This window comes from Morus notabilis, unplaced genomic scaffold, assembly GCF_000414095.1.
Source record: "Morus notabilis unplaced genomic scaffold, ASM41409v2 Scaffold245, whole genome shotgun sequence".
Lineage (NCBI taxonomy): Eukaryota > Viridiplantae > Streptophyta > Magnoliopsida > Rosales > Moraceae > Morus > Morus notabilis.
The window spans coordinates 306854-325336 of NW_010363297.1; the positions used below are offsets into that span (position 1 = coordinate 306854).

The 18483-nt window shown below is 32.5% G+C and overlaps 2 protein-coding genes across 2 annotated transcripts in view; one reads left to right on the top strand and one right to left on the bottom strand.

The window, feature by feature from the left end:
* LOC21394021 (protein SAWADEE HOMEODOMAIN HOMOLOG 2) overlaps positions 1-788 on the bottom strand; it is a 3176-nt gene extending 2388 nt beyond the window's left edge. The window contains exons 1-2 of the mRNA XM_024169504.1: positions 516-788; positions 186-199 (exon numbers count right to left, since the gene is read on the bottom strand). Coding sequence (XP_024025272.1) covers positions 186-199; positions 516-572 — 71 coding nt within the window. The 5' untranslated portion in view covers positions 573-788. The remainder of the gene's footprint in view (positions 1-185; positions 200-515) is intronic.
* Positions 789-11708: 10920 nt separating this feature from the next.
* On the top strand, positions 11709-17545 carry LOC21394022 (NADP-dependent malic enzyme). Its single transcript, XM_024169522.1, has 20 exons — positions 11709-11788; positions 12093-12316; positions 13084-13204; positions 13317-13391; positions 13661-13812; positions 13908-14013; positions 14137-14202; positions 14595-14690; positions 14805-14876; positions 14973-15056; positions 15142-15240; positions 15697-15744; positions 15828-15881; positions 15991-16089; positions 16206-16295; positions 16416-16493; positions 16586-16660; positions 16752-16842; positions 16966-17094; positions 17193-17545. The coding sequence occupies exons 1-20, from the start codon at positions 11759-11761 to the stop codon at positions 17279-17281; spliced, it is 1878 nt and encodes a 625-aa protein (XP_024025290.1). The 5' UTR covers positions 11709-11758; the 3' UTR covers positions 17282-17545.
* Positions 17546-18483: the final 938 nt, after the last annotated feature.

An 18483-nucleotide genomic window follows, 5' to 3' on the forward strand; every position in this document is an offset into this window, starting at 1 on the left:
ATATATATAGACACGCGCACACACACACACACACACACACGCAAACCCACCAAAAATCTGTACTAGATGATCTCAGAAGACTGATCAGATATTCAAACAAAGACAACCCTTTTCAATTGTGTCTACATCACTCAGATTGTTATGAAATTAATCTATTTTTCTAAACAAGAAAACTCCATACTGACCAATTTACATCAAACTACACAACAAATCAGCTAACATACATACATACATATAAATATATATCTATACTTCTTAGAATTTAGCATATCCAATTTCTTTTCTTTGCTTGAAGAATCATTTCTCAAAAAAAAAAAAAAGAAGGGAAATTTGACAAGCAAAATATTAATCCACAATGCAGGTTAGCAAAGCAGAAAAATAAAATAACAATAATATCAATAACTAATAAAAAAGGTGCAAGATTGAAAATTTACAATCACACAAGAAAATCCCCAAAAGAAAAAAAAAAAAAAACAGAGAGAGAGAGAGAAAGAAGAAGAGTAATAAGGAATCACCTCTGCCTTTGTGAAGCCTGTAAAGACTTTCTTCGCTCTAGGACGAAGACGGTCCATGAACGAATCCTGTTCTTTCGTCTCTGCAAAAGAGGGGAAAATAAAGTTTAGATTTTTGTATTAATTTTTTTGTTTTTTGAATTTCCCTCCGAGTCGATTCAGAAAACCCTAGACTTTACAATTTGGCTCGCGCGTTTTCAGGTTTTCGCTGATTTATATTTTCCAAATGGTAATGGCAAAAAGTGAGTTTGGACCGGAATGTTGCTGAGTCATGTCTGTTCAGTACAGAGAACTAATCAGGCTGGATTCTTTGAAATTCTCGTTTCTAGCCCAAAAAAATAAAATAAAATATGTCTTCACCATTAGATTTGTATTAGATTTTAGCACTCACTTTATCATAATTTTTTATGGTAGGACCTTCTGGGCGAGTTTTTGATTATTCAATTTAATAAAAAAATACTATATTAAAAAATTATGTAGAATAGATAATTTTTTATACATATTTAACTATTGAAAATATAAAATTATTAGTATTTCATTTTTTAGATACTATTAGAGAAACACTCATTTCTTTTTTATAATTATTTAGATGTGAAATTAACCTGGTTTATACTAAACGTGTGAAATTTTTACGGTGGAGACGGTCATTTTGCTCAATCGATAGGAGTTTATATTTTTAACCGTTAGATTAATTTTCTAGTAGACAAATTTGTATACATATCTGCATTATTTTATAACGCAATGTAAAATTACTTCTATTATAAATCAAACTGTTAAATATTAATCTAACTATTAAAACACAAATATTAGAGTCGGAGTAAAATAACATTTTTTCACTATAAAGGCACCCTAAATATACACTACAATGAAGTATGTCTGAGTCTGAAATTCTGATCATAAAAAACCTTTAACTTTTTATAGAATTATTTTATTTATGCTCTTAACTTTTAAGGTCATTTTTATTTTGTCTTTAAATTTTAAAAACTCTTGATTTACTATTTAAATTTTGAACCAGTCTATGTAACCTCTTAAAAATATAATTTTTGTTAAAAATTGACCGAAAAATAGGAGAATTAGTTTTACTTAACCCTTTATTTTTTATGACATGACATTACTAAATAGTAAACCCCGTGTTTTTTCATTTGTTTATAATAAAATTTTTAACAAAGCGGGAAACTGGAGCTACTGATTTTGAGTCAATTTACCACTCAAACTATTGATTTTGTGTCATATTATTGATTTAAAAAAATAATAAAATTCATGAGGCATTTATTAATTATATTAATTTAAGTAGTGTTTTGGCTGATTTCATATAGTTCAAAGAGTGACATGAATCCTTTTCACAATTCGAATGATATGTTTAACTAAGTTTCAAAGTTTATGAGACATTTGGAACCACTTTGTTTATTTTTACTAAACAATTGATTTATTTTAGATTAAACCATAGATTTTAAAATTAAACTTGTGAAATTTTTAGAATTAAATAACTTTAAGGTTCGTTTAGTTCGCTTATTCGAGTTTTTAATTTGAGTTGAGATGTGAATTTATGTGAGAGTTATTTATTGTAGTAAAAAAATTAGATGTGACGATTTTTTAAAGCATTTTACGGTAGCAAAACACGATTTTGATCTATTCTTTCATTAAACCCAGTGGTTTAAAATTAAAAAAAAATCTACACAAACAAATAATTAAAGTCAATTACAGTGGTTTAATTCTGTCCGTGAATTTTAAAATCATAACGAAAATAGAAAAAAAAAATCCAGAAAAATACATGGTTGGACGTAAGGCGGCCACCATCTAGTGAGATCTTGTCGTGATGAATTCTGGGGAGATTTTGATCTTCTAGTTGTGAGAACTTACTGCAATCCAACGAGATATTGTTGCTTCCAGAGCTGGCTAGCAGATTAGGCAATCGCCTAGGATTCCAAATAGTTTAAGCCGCCAAATTTATTATGACTCATAACTAATCTATTATATTTACTTAAATAAAATTTTATAGAACAACTAACTTATTTTTTTTACACTTTTTGAGTTTGGGTGACTTGAGTTCAGATTTTAATTTGAGTTATAATGTATTTAAGTATAGTTTGAATTGAGAATTTAATTTGAGTTTGTGTTTAAATGTGCATATTTGAGTTATGATTTGAATTATGAATCTATTTGAGTTTGTGTTTAGGTGTGTCAAAACTTGAGTTTGTATTTAGATAATATTTTAATAAAAAAGCAATGATAATATAAAATTTTAACAGTGTATATCGGTGGGGTTTTGTTTGTCTTTTCGTTGTGAATGCATAGAAAAAAAATCATCTCAATCGGAATTAAAACGAAAAAATTATGACGTTTTTAAGAATAGAGAAAATACTGTTCATTAGTTGAAGAGGAAACTGGAACTCAGATTGTAGCCCCAAACTTAAGTTTAAACTCAAATTTTACAAAAGAACATACACTTAAATAAAGTTGTAACTTGAGTCTAAACTTTTTTTAAATTTGGGTGTAAAAAAACACACCAACTTGAGAATTTGGAACCATAAAGTAGGCTTCTTTCTAAGAGAGATGAACCGTCAATTTTCTTAATTTACACGTTTACTGAACCGTAAAAAATGTAATAAGAAAAGTAATGAGATTGGAAATGAAAGTAAAGTAATACTATTAATGATAATTCATTTATTTTTATATGTTTACTTGACTATTAGATAGGGTAATAGAAAACAACCTCATTTCTTTTTTTATGTTACTAAAATTAAGAATAGAAATTTTATGAATGTAATCATTAAAATGTATTTTTTAAATAATTAAATAATTATTGATTGTATAGTCATTCATTCATTAAGGGTAGATAAATAAATTTAACATTCATTCTCTTTGACAAAAAATTAACACTAAAAGGAGTATAAAGATTGATATTTCATTTTCTCATTTCCTATATTGTGGACCCACTAAATCTCTATTACTAATTTTAAAAGTTAACACATTATTAAATAAAAAGAGAATTACTCTTTATTTTCTCATTCTCTTTAATGCAAAGTAAACATGAACTTATTATCATTTATTATAAAATGCTCTCTCTCTTTAGTTAATTTCACACATTTAATGGGCTCCTTTAATCAATGCTCTATTGAATCTGTTTTGGAGGCAAATGAACGGTTTTTCTTTTATTTTTAACCGACTCATTTTCTTTTATTTTTAACCAACTGACACATTTTTTTTTTCATTAAGCACAATAAACCTTAAAAAAGGTTATGATGATTTACATATAAATAGATATCAACAATATCTATTTTACAAACTACAAAACCACCACCACCAAAAATCATTACATAGTGAAATTGCGGTAGAAAAAGCGATAGAAAATAGTCTTGCTAAAAAGATGATTATGGGATGGTTGATGGAGCATGTAAATAAAATATAAGGATTGAATAGATTAACTATATTGTCTAATGATCAAAATTTATTAGATGAACTTCAATATAAATATTTAATTAATAACTTTGCATCCCAAAAGACAATAAAATTAGAGTTTTAATTACTTTAGCTGAATTTTCTCTTATATATATATATATTCTTTATTTTTTTTATAAAAAAAAAACCTCTTTAACATTTTCACCAAAGGCTCCAAATATACTTGAGCCAGCCCTGGTTGTTCCATAGGGAGATGCCAATATTGTCGCTGCAGGCAGTGAAATCTTCCTGCTTTGAGGCGCTGTGATCCTGCGTGAATGAGCTCAATTTTATGTTTTTTTTTTTTGAAAATTAACTCAATTTTATGTAGATTGATCATAAAATCGATATGTCATTTCGACTCTTAAAACTTAATGTTGTTAGGTTGTGGGAAGGATATGGCATAAGTTTTATGTCGTTTAGTCATTAAATGTCATTGTAATAACATGTCGTTATTTTTTAAGTCGTTTGGTATTTTAAACGACTTATGGGTATTCATCATCATTGAGTCAAAACGACATGTCTCTTTTGTTAACACAAACTTCACAAAATTTATTTCGACATTAAAACTGCATGCCGTTGGGTTGTGGGAAAGATATGACATAAGTTTTATGTTGTTTGATCATTGAATGTCATGGTAATAAAATGAATTTACTTTTTAAAGTCGTTTGGTACATTAAACGACTTGTCGTTACTTGTTGTGGTTACCTAAAAAAAACGTCGTTTTTGTTAACACACAAACGACACAAAATGTATTGCAACTGTTTTTCGCATGCCCAGTTATTTAGAAACTTACGAACCCACCCAGAAATCAAAATGAAAAATGAGACAAATACTCATTTAAAGTGTATGAATTTAGATTTTTATCTATTGTTATTGATTAATACATATTTTTAGTCAAATACTATACTAGTTAAAATGATATTAATTAAGAGTAAATGGCTAAAATTCAGAATTATACACTTTTAAGTGTAAGTTAAACAATTTTCTCAATCAAAAAAACTATTTATAAAGGATTCAATCCAAATCATATACTTTTTTTTTTTTTTGGATATCTGATGTATTTAACGGACTAATATTAAAAATAAATATGAAAATGCATTACAAATATTGATCTATATAGACAGGTTCCTTGAGAAAGAAATGCGATATTGTTAGACAATTAATTTCAACATTAACTCGATAAGAAACACTTAATAAAAAATAGTATGTACTGAGCTCCACTAGCTCCACAAAATGAAAGACACTTCAAAATGATATAATAAAGATTAAATGCACACACGGTTCTTTAATAAAACTTGTATAATCAATGAAAATATCCAACCAATTGGCATTCATAAACGTATGGCACTAAGGCTATTTAAAAAACAAAACAAAAAACAAAACAAAAAACAAATCTAGCCGATAAAAAATAAAACTAGACAGTAATCAAAGAAACAAAGTGCAAGAAAATTCACTAGCATTATCATTAAAACACTAAGGGAAACTTGTCCCTTCAACATAGGCGAAAGAAAACGACAGCCTCCTCTAACCTACTAAATTTGGCTAGTTGCTAGATCAAAATTTTGAACGTACAATAAAGCCAGTTTCATCCAATTATTGTTGAGTATTTTCCACACATAATCTTCATAATTGAAAAGCATATATTTAAATAGATTATTTTGGAATTTGGATAGAATAAATGAATTATTAGTTCGTGAAGGCCTAAGGTTCAACTAAAATCCAATGGACGGAAATCATCAAATTTGTACAGCATTATTATAATGTATTGAATATATTCTTTTTCACTCAATTTGATGGTATTCGCCGGAGGTTTGCCAACATCATCCAGTAAAAAATTCTTGGTAGCAATTTTAAGCACCAAAGCTAATAATAAATAAGTTACAATCATGAAAAATCCACGTATTATTAGTATGTGGTGATAAATATTATTTGTTATACAATGATGCTTCTACCATTACTCTCATCCAATTAATTGAAAAAAAAAAAAAACCAATCGAGTTGTCTAATTTCAAAGGACGCAAAAATAAATAAACGGGTGGGACCCACTTTTCACCTCTATTAAGTATAGCATTAGGGTCCGTTTAGCTCGCCGTTCGAGTTGAGATGTGATTTTATGTGAGAGTTTTTTAATGTAGTAAAAAAGTTAGATGTGATTATTTTTTAGAGCTTTTTACTGTAGTAAAACTCAAATTCTAAACTCGAATTGGTGAAAACGAGGTCTTAAAAGACGTTTGGTTGGAGGGTTCAAATCATGTGATTTGAACCATTTTTTATTTACGTGAATTTTTTGTGAGAGAAAATACTGTAGCGAATCATGAATCATGATTCGAATCAGGAAACGAATCTCTCTACCAAACATCCTCGGTCCATTGATACCTACTGCTCCACACAAAGCTTCAAAGCATTTTTGTTGTTATAGTCAGCCGCACGTTAAGCTGCACACCTCTCCTCTCTCTATCTAAAATCACTTAAAATCAACTTATTATGCGTCGCCGTGTTTTCGAGTTTTCAAACTTTAAGTCCATGAGGCCTTAGGGAGGCACTTGTTGGCTGTTTGGTGCATGTGTATCCACCACCACCACCACCATAATTAACTCCTTCCTAGTCTTTTCTAGAATGTTATTAAAGAGCCTTTGAAACAAATTAACCATATTCAATTCCTAATGTCCATCTAATCTATAGACTTTTGAGAAGTCACATATATAATAGTAAAAGTGGATGCGCTAGAAAAGTAAGACCTAATCAATTATAGCATTATAAACCATCCGATCGTTACCAAATTAATTCATAACGCTAGACAAATGTTATGTTGCTTTGGCTCTAATAAATACTATGGGTTTGGTAGCTCTAGTTTTCGGAAATTGGCCAAATTTGAAGATCACGTATCGAGTGACTTTTCAAAACCGACTCTATGACGTGTTGTAGTAATTGTTAAACACGAAATCAACTTATAATTTGTGTAATATAAATTATTTTGATCACCTTTTTTATTTTTTATGGGGTTGAGTCAATTTAAAATGGTAACATTTCAAGGATAATGATTATAGACTACATCATCAGTTGGATTTATTAAGTAATTGGAAATACTTTTGAATTGTTCCTTCCTATATGTGACACAGCGGTCAAGCTAAATAGTAAATTGTGAAAGGAGCAAAAAAAAAATTGTCCTCTTTTTTTGTTTGCGTGTGTAGAAAATAGAAAGGTATTAGTTTAAGTTTGAAAATAACCTATATGGCCTATAATCTATATATGGTTTGCTAGTGTGGACACCAAAATTTGAAGAATTACTTGATCTTGAGTTGACACGATCAAATTGGTGTAGTTGGCTTTTTTATTTTGGGGCGTTCACAATTTTCTGTTGAATTCCAAATAGATTTCGTCTTTCACCAAACTCCCCAGTTTCAAGTTTACCTTTCAAACGTGTATATATATATATATATATATATATATATATATATATGTGTGTGTGTGTGTGTGTGTGTAGTTACTAATCAGAGTAAGACAAGCTAAAAATCGAGAACATGTAACAGTCTTCATTATTTTATTTTTGTTTTATTTTTCATAACACAAAATAGTATTCTTCATTATTATTGGTCATGATGTAATTATCGATGTGTTTGTAGCTATACACTACATACATATATATAGAGAGAGAGAGAGACTCTTTTACGAGTACTAAATAAGTAGGAATATATCATTAAATTAGAGCTCATATTAAAACCTGTAACATTCTAGTCCAGTAATGGAAATGAGAGGAATGACCACGGATAATTAATGGCCATAATTAGGATTTGTTTTAATCTGACACGTAACACATTTTGCAGGTTGCTATTATATAATTCATCGATTGGACACTTCGAGGATTCTCAATAGAATCGCGTTTGGTTTATAGATTCAAATCATGTTATTAGATTCATTTTTGATTTACGTGTATTTTTTGTGAGAGAAAATATTGTAACTAATCACGAATCATAATTCGAATCAGGAAACGAATCTAGATACCAAACGGACTCTCAATTTAATTTGTTCATGTTATAATTTATAATAGTCAACAACGGGAAACATTTTGAATGATCATGTTCGTTTAATAAAGAAAAAGAACAATGTTGGACGTCGCCTTCTCTCTTAACAAGGAAAGATTATATCACAAAACGTTCTTTTTTATGAGCACTAAGTACTAAAAAGCGACCTCATCTACAAAGTTTAAATTTAACATTCAAATTATTCTAGATGACAATACATTGAGTTGTTAAAATTGTATTGGAACGATAACCAATGAGGCAGGAGGTTCTGGACAACAATCTGAACTATAAACGTTATTCAATAAAACACATGGTATGGAATATAATTTTCCCGAATAATAATTCACTCACATCACATTGATTAAAATATTGTTTCGACAACTTATGATTCTTATCATCATTATTTATTCTAAATTTCAACACATGATTTTCATCTTTTTGTCAAAAAATACAAAGGGTGCGGAATTAGTTCCAAAATGATTTTATTTTTTTGTATGAAAATGAAAACGTTTTCATTTTCATTTTGAAATCATTTTTAAAAATGCGTTTGGTAGTTTTATTCTGAAATTAATTTCAGTTAAAAAAAAACTGAAATTGTGTTTGGTGGTTTAATTTTAAAAACATGTAATAATATTTAATATTAAAATATATTAAATAAACAATAATGGAATCATTTATGAACCAAATTCCACAACAAACCCAGTTCCTCTCTCTCTCTCTCTCTCTTTACATTTTCAAACAAAAATCAAACCCAGCAACCCCATCCCTCTCTCTCTCATCTTCGATCAACAAAAGCCAGATTCACAAAATTTTACCCGTGCAGCAAAACAAAAATGTTGCAGTCGGAGAAACTGCCGCCGACAGCGTGATAGGAGTAGGCTGCCGACAATTAGATCGCAGTGATGGTCGCGGTTAGGCAGGATCCCACCATGGTTGTGACCTTATCGCACGGCTCGCGACAGAGGACGGGAGGTCGAGAGAGAGAGAGGGGGGTCGCGATTCATCGGTTTTGGGTGTGGCTTGTGACGGTGTTTCCCGGTGAGGTTCGATGGCGGGACCCATTGGGTTTTGATGTACGAGGCGGTCTAAGTCGATGCCCGGTTGTAGTTATGGACAACTCGTGGTGGATACGGAGGGGCAAAGTTGGCTTGGTCGCGACTTCTAGGTGGCGCCAGTGGCGATTTCGGAGAAGAGAGAGAAGAACGAAGGGAGAAAATAAAAAGGAAAATGAAAAACAGATTTAATCCGTTTTCAGATTTTCAGAAAAGGACAAAAACGTTTTTGTTTTCAGTTTTTAGAAAATTTTGCACCAAACGCGTTTTCTATTGGCGTTTTCATTTTTTATCCCCGAAAAATGTAAAACACGGAAACAAAAACAAAAACAAATAGGGCCAAATACTTTCCTTTTCAATTAAAAGAAATTATGAAAGGACAAAGAATCAAGGAAAGTTGACGTAAATAACTAATTTTAGCAATAGTTTAAATTTTATTGTATTAAATAAATTCAATTGAAAAAAAAAACACTCGTTTATGATATTGAAATTTGTATTTATTAAGTGCATGTTGGTTTGAGGGTTCAAACTAGTGCTGAAACTTTGGGCTGGCGGCTGGCCGAAGCCCGAATTTTTTTGGGCTCGGGCAGGCAGGCCCATATGCCAGCCCATTCAAGGTGGAAATTCGGGCTCGGGTTCGGGCAGCCCGAATTTTGAGACCACGCCGGAGCCCGCCGCCAAGTAGGTGTCGTCGATCGCTATCCGCCGGAGTTGTTTTTGAATTTTTCCGGACATGCCCGACTGCCCGAAAAAACGTTCAAAAATCCGACCGGTGTGCCCGACCAAAAAATAAGCCTGAAAACCCAAATTTTGCACGAAGCCCGAGTTACCCGAATTGCCCGAATTGCCTAAAAACCGTCCAACGGCTATTTTTTTGCCCGTTGTAGCCCGAATACGCCCGAACAAAAATTTAATGGGGTTATATGATATTTGATCTTTGCTGTCTATTGTGATCTGTTTGATTATGCATTGCAAATGTCACTAGCAGCCTGCTGACATTTGGGGTTTAATGAAAATGTCAGTTATTGTTGGTTCTTTGCTGTCTTATTGTTCATTTGAAATTGCTCTAAAAAAGTGTGAAGAGGGAAAACTAGTGGTAGTTATCTCTCTAAGTATCTCTAAACATAGTACAATTTAGTGGGTTCTCACACTTTTTTTCTTCGTTCCCATTAAAGATTAATGAATATTGAGCCGGTAATCTAAAAATAGTCTTAAACATTGCTCATAAGAATCAAATTTAAGATCTCTCATATCTATCAAATCACCAGAGAGTAAGCTTAATGCCTCTAGGCTACCACTTTAATGGTAAGTTTGTAAGAAAGGGATAGGAAAGAAATCCGAGGAGGGATTTTGGAGAGAAAATAAAATTTTTGGTTGTTTCGTAAAGAGGAAAATGAAAAAGAAAAGAAGTTACAATTTTCATTACTTTTTAATCTTTCAAATTTTTAAAGGAAAAGAGGAAAATAAAATATTTGCCAAAGCAAATAATATGTCAAATAAACATTTTGACTCGACAACTATAAAATAAATAGATAAAACATTTTTTTTTTTACTTTACTTTCTCATCTACCAAACATTGTGCATTTTGTTTTACCTTTTCCTAGATTGTTGCTCAATTTTCTTTCTTGTATTGACCTTTCTTCTTCTTTTTTTTTCAACTTTTTTTCAGTAAGCTCTTTTAGTATGAGATTCTTATAGCTCCATAAATTATTCCTAGCTAGATGTGAAAGGAAGTGACGGGAGTATAAATTCACATCAGTGGAGGTTAATAAAAACAAAAATTTAACGGGGTTATATTACTAACCGTTCAACGGCTATCTTTTTTCTTTGTCAAGTTTTTATTCTAATTGAGTTTTTCTTGGTAAGATTTTTAATGAGGTAATCATGAATTATAAATTTAAAAATTAATAAAAAAATAATTTTTTTATATAGTTCGTGTGTTCATTTTAAATTTCAAATTGTAATATATTTAATATATATATAAATTTTAACACAAAATAACTTAATATTAAAAAACATTTTAAAAAAATTCAGGCTTTTTCGGGCGGGCTCGGGCCGCCTAATGCAAGCCCGCGGCCTGTTCAAGGTGAAATTCGGGCTCGGGCGGGCGGCCCAAATTTCTCGGGCGGGTCGGGTTTGGGCTCGGGCAAAAATCCGGGCTTTTCGAGAGGTCGCGGGCGGCCCATCCAAAGTTCTAGCACTAGTTCAAACTACCCTAATTTTGATTTAAACAGTGTTTTCACTCACAAAAATATAAATTTAAAAAGTTTTACTAAGTGTTTTCTTTCACAAAATTTAAATTTTAGTTCAAACCACCCTGTTTGAATCCTCAAACCAAACAAGGACTAAGTCATCCCTCTTTGTCTTTTTTTTTTAATATTATTATTTATTTTTTAGGGTACATTTATAATGGAGAAGATAACTCTATCTACATGAATTGCGTTTTAACTATTGGATTAGCTTTTTAACCGTCTAATCTGAATAGGAATAGTTTTATTTTTCACGCGTTAAATTTTTTAATACATATATATACAGATCTAACCGTTAAAAAATTAATCTAATAGTTAAAATAATAATTCACATGGATCTAGTAAAAAAACCTTTTCTACCACAGAGATTCCCTTTTTTTCTTAGCAAATAATGCATTTCCTCACTTTCCATATTTCCTCTCTCCAAAAACACGTAAAGCATATTAGTATAACGTGAGCATTCCTTGCACGTTCCTCCAAATATGATCTTGCTGAAAGCACAAAACTTTCTGGTACGCATATATACAACTATATAACAATACAAATAATAATTATTTGTCAACTCTGCAACCCCGTCATCATAATCATTTAAAAAATTATTATAAAAAAAGAGTTTCCCAATTTTCCGCTTTCCTTGAGCGAGATTGTAGACGTGGGAATTCAACGGTTTTGTCTTTGACAATGAGATTTTCAGAGTTTTTCCTTTCCTTTTTTTGGCCTATAAAAGAGAAGCATTTGTTTTTGTTTTTCAACAAAACTGGTTTTATTTTCTTTCTTTTTTCGTTGGCCATTTTCTTCTTCTGTGTTTATTTGCAGAAGAGAAGTGGGGTTTGGGCATTGCAGGTACTGGAGAGAAGAAGAAGAAGAACAAGTACTACATCGATCATCCAGGAGGAGAAGATGATGAACGGTGGAGATTCAGTGCCGGAGATATTGGATAGCAAGAGTGGCGGCTATGGTGGGGGTGTTGAGGACGTGTACGGTGAGGATACTGCCACGGTGGATCAGCTTGTCACCCCTTGGACTGTCTCTGTTGCTAGGTCAGTCATGAGTGACGACACACAAAAATCATGGTTTTGAACTCTAATCAATGTGTTGCTCAAATTTTTTTATTTATCTTGAACTGAGTTTGTTTCCCTTTTTTTTTTTATTATAATTATATTATATGACTATGTTTTTATGTGATTTTTGTGGAATATGCTTAGCTTCGGCTTCTCAATTTCTTTTTAGTTTCCACCTTTCACGTGGGGTTCATTTTTTTTTTTTTTCTGAAAGAATTTAGGTAGTATTTCAAGTGGAAATTTGTGTTTTTTTTTTTTTGAAAGGTGAAATTTGTGTATTTGAGGCTTTTGAGATATTAATGAAAATTTTAATTTTCAGCAGCTTTAAGAAAATTTTCACATTTGATGCAATTTATTTGAGAATGTTGCATAATGCATAGTAAATGGCTTACAAATCCTTTCTGCAAAATATATTTTTGCCTCCAAACGAGGCATTCACTCGGATAACTTTCTTTTTCAGCAATAAATAAATAAATGAAAACGTGAATTCTATTCAATAAATTTGTTGTCCTGTTTCCTTAATATTTACTCTTTGATTCTCAAATAATTGTATAATTCCAAACTACAACAAAACATGTGTTTTTATTTATTTTTCTTCTTAGCGTTACAGTGTTAATTTTTTTTCACTGTGTGGCTAATCATTCAAGTCTAAAGTACAACTTAATTAGCATATATATATATATTTATTATCAATGCAGTATTACTAAGTTGGTTCCAATTAATATAATGCAAATATGTTGTGACAGTGGATACACATTGTTGCGGGATCCACACCACCACAAAGGGCTTGCCTTCACTGAGAAGGAGAGAGATGCTCACTACTTGCGTGGCCTTCTCCCTCCTGCTGTCCTAACTCAGGAGCTTCAGGTTAGCCAACAAAAAAAAAAAAAAAATGTTACATTTTTTCAAAACTTCATATATTTTTTCCCTTTCTTAACAAAATTTTACTAAATTCCGCCATGTCGATTCTGGTGTATAGGAAAAGAAGATGATGCAAAACCTTCGCCAATATGACGTCCCATTGCACAAATACATGGCCATGATGGATCTTCAGGTAAATCGATCAGTTTAATAACAAAGTTCATACTAGTCCCGACAGGACTATATTGCCATATGTCACATATAAAATTAAGAAGTATAACATAACATTTATTTTATAAGTAAGACTATAAATTAGTTATGTATACTACTGTCACACCTTTTTAACTTCAATGTTATATTGAATAAGTGTCATGTTATATTTCTCAGTTTTATTTGTTACATAGCAATACAGTCCTACCTGCAGAAAGTTCACTAAAATTTTGTTCCATTTTCACTCTACAGGAGAGGAATGAGAGGCTGTTTTACAAACTTCTTATTGATAATGTTGAAGAATTGCTTCCTGTTGTGTACACTCCAACAGTTGGTGAGGCTTGCCAGAAGTACGGTAGCATTTTCCGGCGTCCTCAGGGCCTTTACATCAGTTTGAAAGAGAAGTATGCCATTTAAATTCAATTTTTTAGTCAACATCAATTAGTTTCATAGCTACCAAGCAGACATTGAATTGACTCTGAATTCTTTTCCCTCTCAGGGGAAAGATCCTTGAAGTACTAAAGAACTGGCCTCAGCGGAGCATCCAAGTTATCGTTGTGACTGATGGCGAGCGCATTTTGGGGCTAGGGGACCTTGGCTGCCAGGTAAACTGATTTGTTCTTATCAGTTTTTACCCTGCTTAGATTCGTATATTTCATGAGTTTGTATTATTATTTGTTATATCATACTTGGATCCATTGTTTATTTCAATCAATAATGTTTGTCAGGGAATGGGGATTCCTGTTGGAAAGCTTTCTTTGTATACAGCACTGGGTGGACTACGTCCTTCAGCAGTAAGTTTTTACTATACACAATGATAATAACTGCTTCACATTTTGTTGAGAAATTCATTGGTACTTTACAATGAGAAACGAATTTTCAATTTTTCTTCACGAGTTTTCGTTAGGCATTTTCATGGTATTACTTTCCTTCACAATGTGATTTCGAAACTAAAACTCTGATCATAACAATAAAAATATGGATGTAAAATAATGCAGTGAATCTTCATAAAGTTCCATATTTTTTTTTTGGCTCAAGTATCATATATGCCAAATTTAGCACCAAAAATATTGTGGTTTTCCTACTCAAATGCTAAAATTTGGCATTCGGTACACTAATTCTGCCCTGCATTGGAGATGCTCTTAAAGTTCCAAATGATTAACAAATCTGCGTTTCTTATGCGCAGTGCTTGCCTGTAACCATTGACGTTGGCACAAACAATGAGAAGTTATTGAATGATGAATTTTACATTGGGATCAAGCATAAAAGAGCAACTGGCCAGGTTTGCATTTTTTTTCCTCTCAATTTATGGAATTGACTTAATTTATTCAGCCATTAGGAAGCATATTTTTGTTTTCTTCAAAATCTAAGGGGTCATTTTATTTTTCTTGTTCAGGAATACGCAGAGCTTCTAGATGAATTCATGACTGCAGTTAAGCAGAACTATGGAGAAAAGGTCCTAATCCAGGTACTTAATGGGTATTAACATATTAATTCAATGGACTACTCAATCTCTATCCTTTTCTTTTCGTAGTGCTTTAACTGATTTTCTTTGGATTTTCAGTTCGAAGATTTCGTGAACCACAACGCGTTTGAGCTGCTGTCGAGATACAGCTCAAGTCACCTTGTTTTCAATGATGATATTCAGGTAGCAAGACGAACGTGTTATTTATTTATTTTGACAGTTGAAGATCATGATTGCATTTCTTATGATTCCCTTCAATTTGGTTCAGGGAACGGCTTCTGTGGTCTTGGCCGGGCTTATTGCGTCCTTGAAATTGGTCAGCGGAAGATTAGCTGACCATACTTTCTTGTTCTTGGGTGCTGGAGAGGTGAGGCTCAAATATTTCTCAAATGAAAATCTCTTTCAAGTACTATTCACTTGATGAGTCTGCCAATGGCAATTGCAGAATTTTTTTTTCTCATCAGAGGCACTGTGAAAAAAGTTAGAGAGAGTTTTTATTGAATGTTAGCATAGTTATATATTTCAATTATTGAGTGGGGGCGTAGAATGGGGCTACAATTAAAATTTTTAAAAAAACATTAAAGACAAAAATCAAAATTTTAGAAGTCGAGTGGGGCATGATGACAATGTGGCTCCGCTATTGAGTTTGGCTACTTTTAAATCTCAATCTAGTTGAGGGAATCGGTCATTTCAATTCACAAAACTTGTCAATATTGATATTTTGGTTCAATTTTCTATATTTCTGAATATTTTGACACACATGTAGTATGTGTATTATGCTTACTTCACATGTTTCTCACTTTTGTGCTTTTTGCCACTGAAGGCTGGAACAGGTATAGCGGAGCTCATAGCTCTTGAGATGTCAAAACAGGTACCTACTTTATTAGCAATTCTGTCATTTTTTTGCTTTTCAGCCAAACATTTGTGACTAATAATGTAATAATTCATTGGCAGACAAAAGCCCCATTGGAAGAAACCCGGAAGAAGATTTGGCTTGTGGACTCAAAGGTAGCTATACTAGCACAAATAAGATTTCAATTCAATATTTTGAAATAGAATATTATTCAATCACTCTTCTTTTTTTTTTATGTAACATGTTTTAATATTTTTGGTGCAGGGACTGATTGTTAAATCTCGTCTTGGGTCACTTCAACATTTCAAGAAGCCATGGGCTCATGAGCATGAACCTGTCAAGGAACTTCTAGATGCTGTCAAGGTATGGAACTTAGCTGTGCCTTTATTCTTTCATCTCAAATACACCTTTATGGTTTTGGTCTTTTTGTTTTTTATTTTGTTTTTCCTTTCATATTCTTTTTGCCATGAATTTGCCAGGCTATCAAGCCAACAGTGTTGATTGGATCATCCGGCGTTGGAAAAACATTTACAAAGGAGGTGGTTGAGGCCATGGCATCCTTAAACGAGGTACGTTTCTCTCTCTCTCTCTCTCTCTCTCTCTCTCTCTTTGTTCTTCTCTCTAAAAATGCACATATTTAGTACTAAACTATCTTAACAAGAATGACATTGGTGTAATCTGTTATGTAGAAACCTCTCATTCTTGCGCTGTCAAATCCGACATCACAATCCGAGTGCACAGCAGAGGAAGCTTACACATGGAGCAAGGTACAATTGCATACATTGTTTTGTGGCTATTTGAGAAGTGATTTTAGATCAACTAGTAGATCCTTTAGCTGACCATAACATGTGACAAACAGGGTCGAGCCATATTTGCTAGTGGAAGTCCATTTGAACCTGTTAACTATGAAGGGAAAGTTTTTGTGCCTGGACAGGTTTGTTATATTTTCTATGCAACTCTCCTTATTTGAAAATTACAAGGGCAATCAAGGCTCACCCTTTTTTGTGCTTGGCAATAATGTTCAGGCCAACAATGCTTACATATTCCCCGGCTTTGGCTTGGGTTTGATCATCTCCGGTGCTATTCGTGTACATGACAATATGCTTTTGGCAGCCTGTAAGTGCACAAAGGACGACGACCATTTCTTATGTTTCTTTCTATACATAGAAGTTATTGTTATATTTCATTTGGTCACTTTGCCCTTGTAATAGAACTAATTCTTACTTTTACTTGCAAAAGCCGAAGCTTTGGCAGCTCAGGTGACACAAGAGAACTTTGACAAAGGAATGATTTACCCGCCATTTACCAATATCAGAAAGATATCAGCCCATATTGCTGCTAATGTTGCTGCCAAGGTGTATGAACTCGGTGAGCTTCTTGTGGTTAAACCACCATACAAAAGTACTGCCAAATCCATCAAATGTTCATACTCAGGACTTTCTTTTCTGTTTGTTTGCTTTGTGTAGGCCTTGCTTCTCATCTTCCGCGTCCTAAAGATCTTGTCAAGTATGCAGAAAGTTGCATGTACAGCCCCGTCTACCGAAGCTATCGCTAAAGTATTCAAGTTTAGATAAAAGTTTACCATTGTTTCAGTGAAAAAGACGTGTAAATTGTGCTTTGGGATTACCACTATCGTTTAGGAAAGTAAATGACGAGTCGTAAATAAATTGAAACATTTTCTACAGTTTATAAAGCGACATCTTCGTCACACCAGAAAGTTTGTTCTCATTTATAATGAAAAAAAAAAAAAAAAGACATGATGCTTTCTTCTTAGCATTTTGGTCGTTCTGGAATAAGAGCCATGTCCTTCGCAGTTTAAGTCTGTTGCAGACTTGCAGTTTATAAACAGAAGAGAAAGGATTACAATTACCCCATGCTACACCAACTTATTATTAACCCCTAAACATTTAACTCTTTTATTTCTACCCCTTTAAATTATAACCAATCAAGTGAGCCATTACTAGATTACTAAAATACCCTCAATGGTCTATTGATAATTTACAAGATCTTGACAGTGTACGGTGGCGGGCCTATAGTCTATGACCCATAATTTGTCTTAGTCAATGACCAATCGTCTGACAGGTTATACCGGCCAGTAGGTTTTTGATCGCCAGCCGGCTATGGTTTGTCAAATTATGACCCATAGTTTGTCAAATTATGACCTATAATCTCACCGGTTACGTCAGCGGGCGGGTCTCTGATCACTGGTGCCCGCCATAAACTGTCAGACTATGATTCACAATCTAATAAGTTATGCCAGCCGCCAACCATAATCTAGTAAAGTATGATCTATGATCTGTCAGACTATGATCCACAATCTGTCAGATTATAAATCATAATTTATCAAATTATGTTTCATAAAACAATCGTGTATATGAAAAACTATAAAACTTCCATATCTTATAATTATACTCAGACCCCGTTCATTTCGTCGATTCGAGTTTAGAATTCGAGTTTTGCTACAGTAAAAAGCTCTCAGAAACAGTCACATCTAACTTTTTTACTACAGTAAAAAGCTCTCACACAAAATTACATCTCAACTCGAATTACAAACTCAAATCAACGAAGTGAACGGGCCCTCAGATTATCAAAATTATACTCAGATTTAGAGGGGGAAAAAAAAGCAAAAACAAATCATTAGACATTAGAAGCATGTTCTTTGATCTTGCTCTAAAAAGGCAATCATCCACGATTTGTTTCATCAACTCAGACATACAAAAAACACAAAAATGAACTAACGCCATGTTTGCCAAAAAC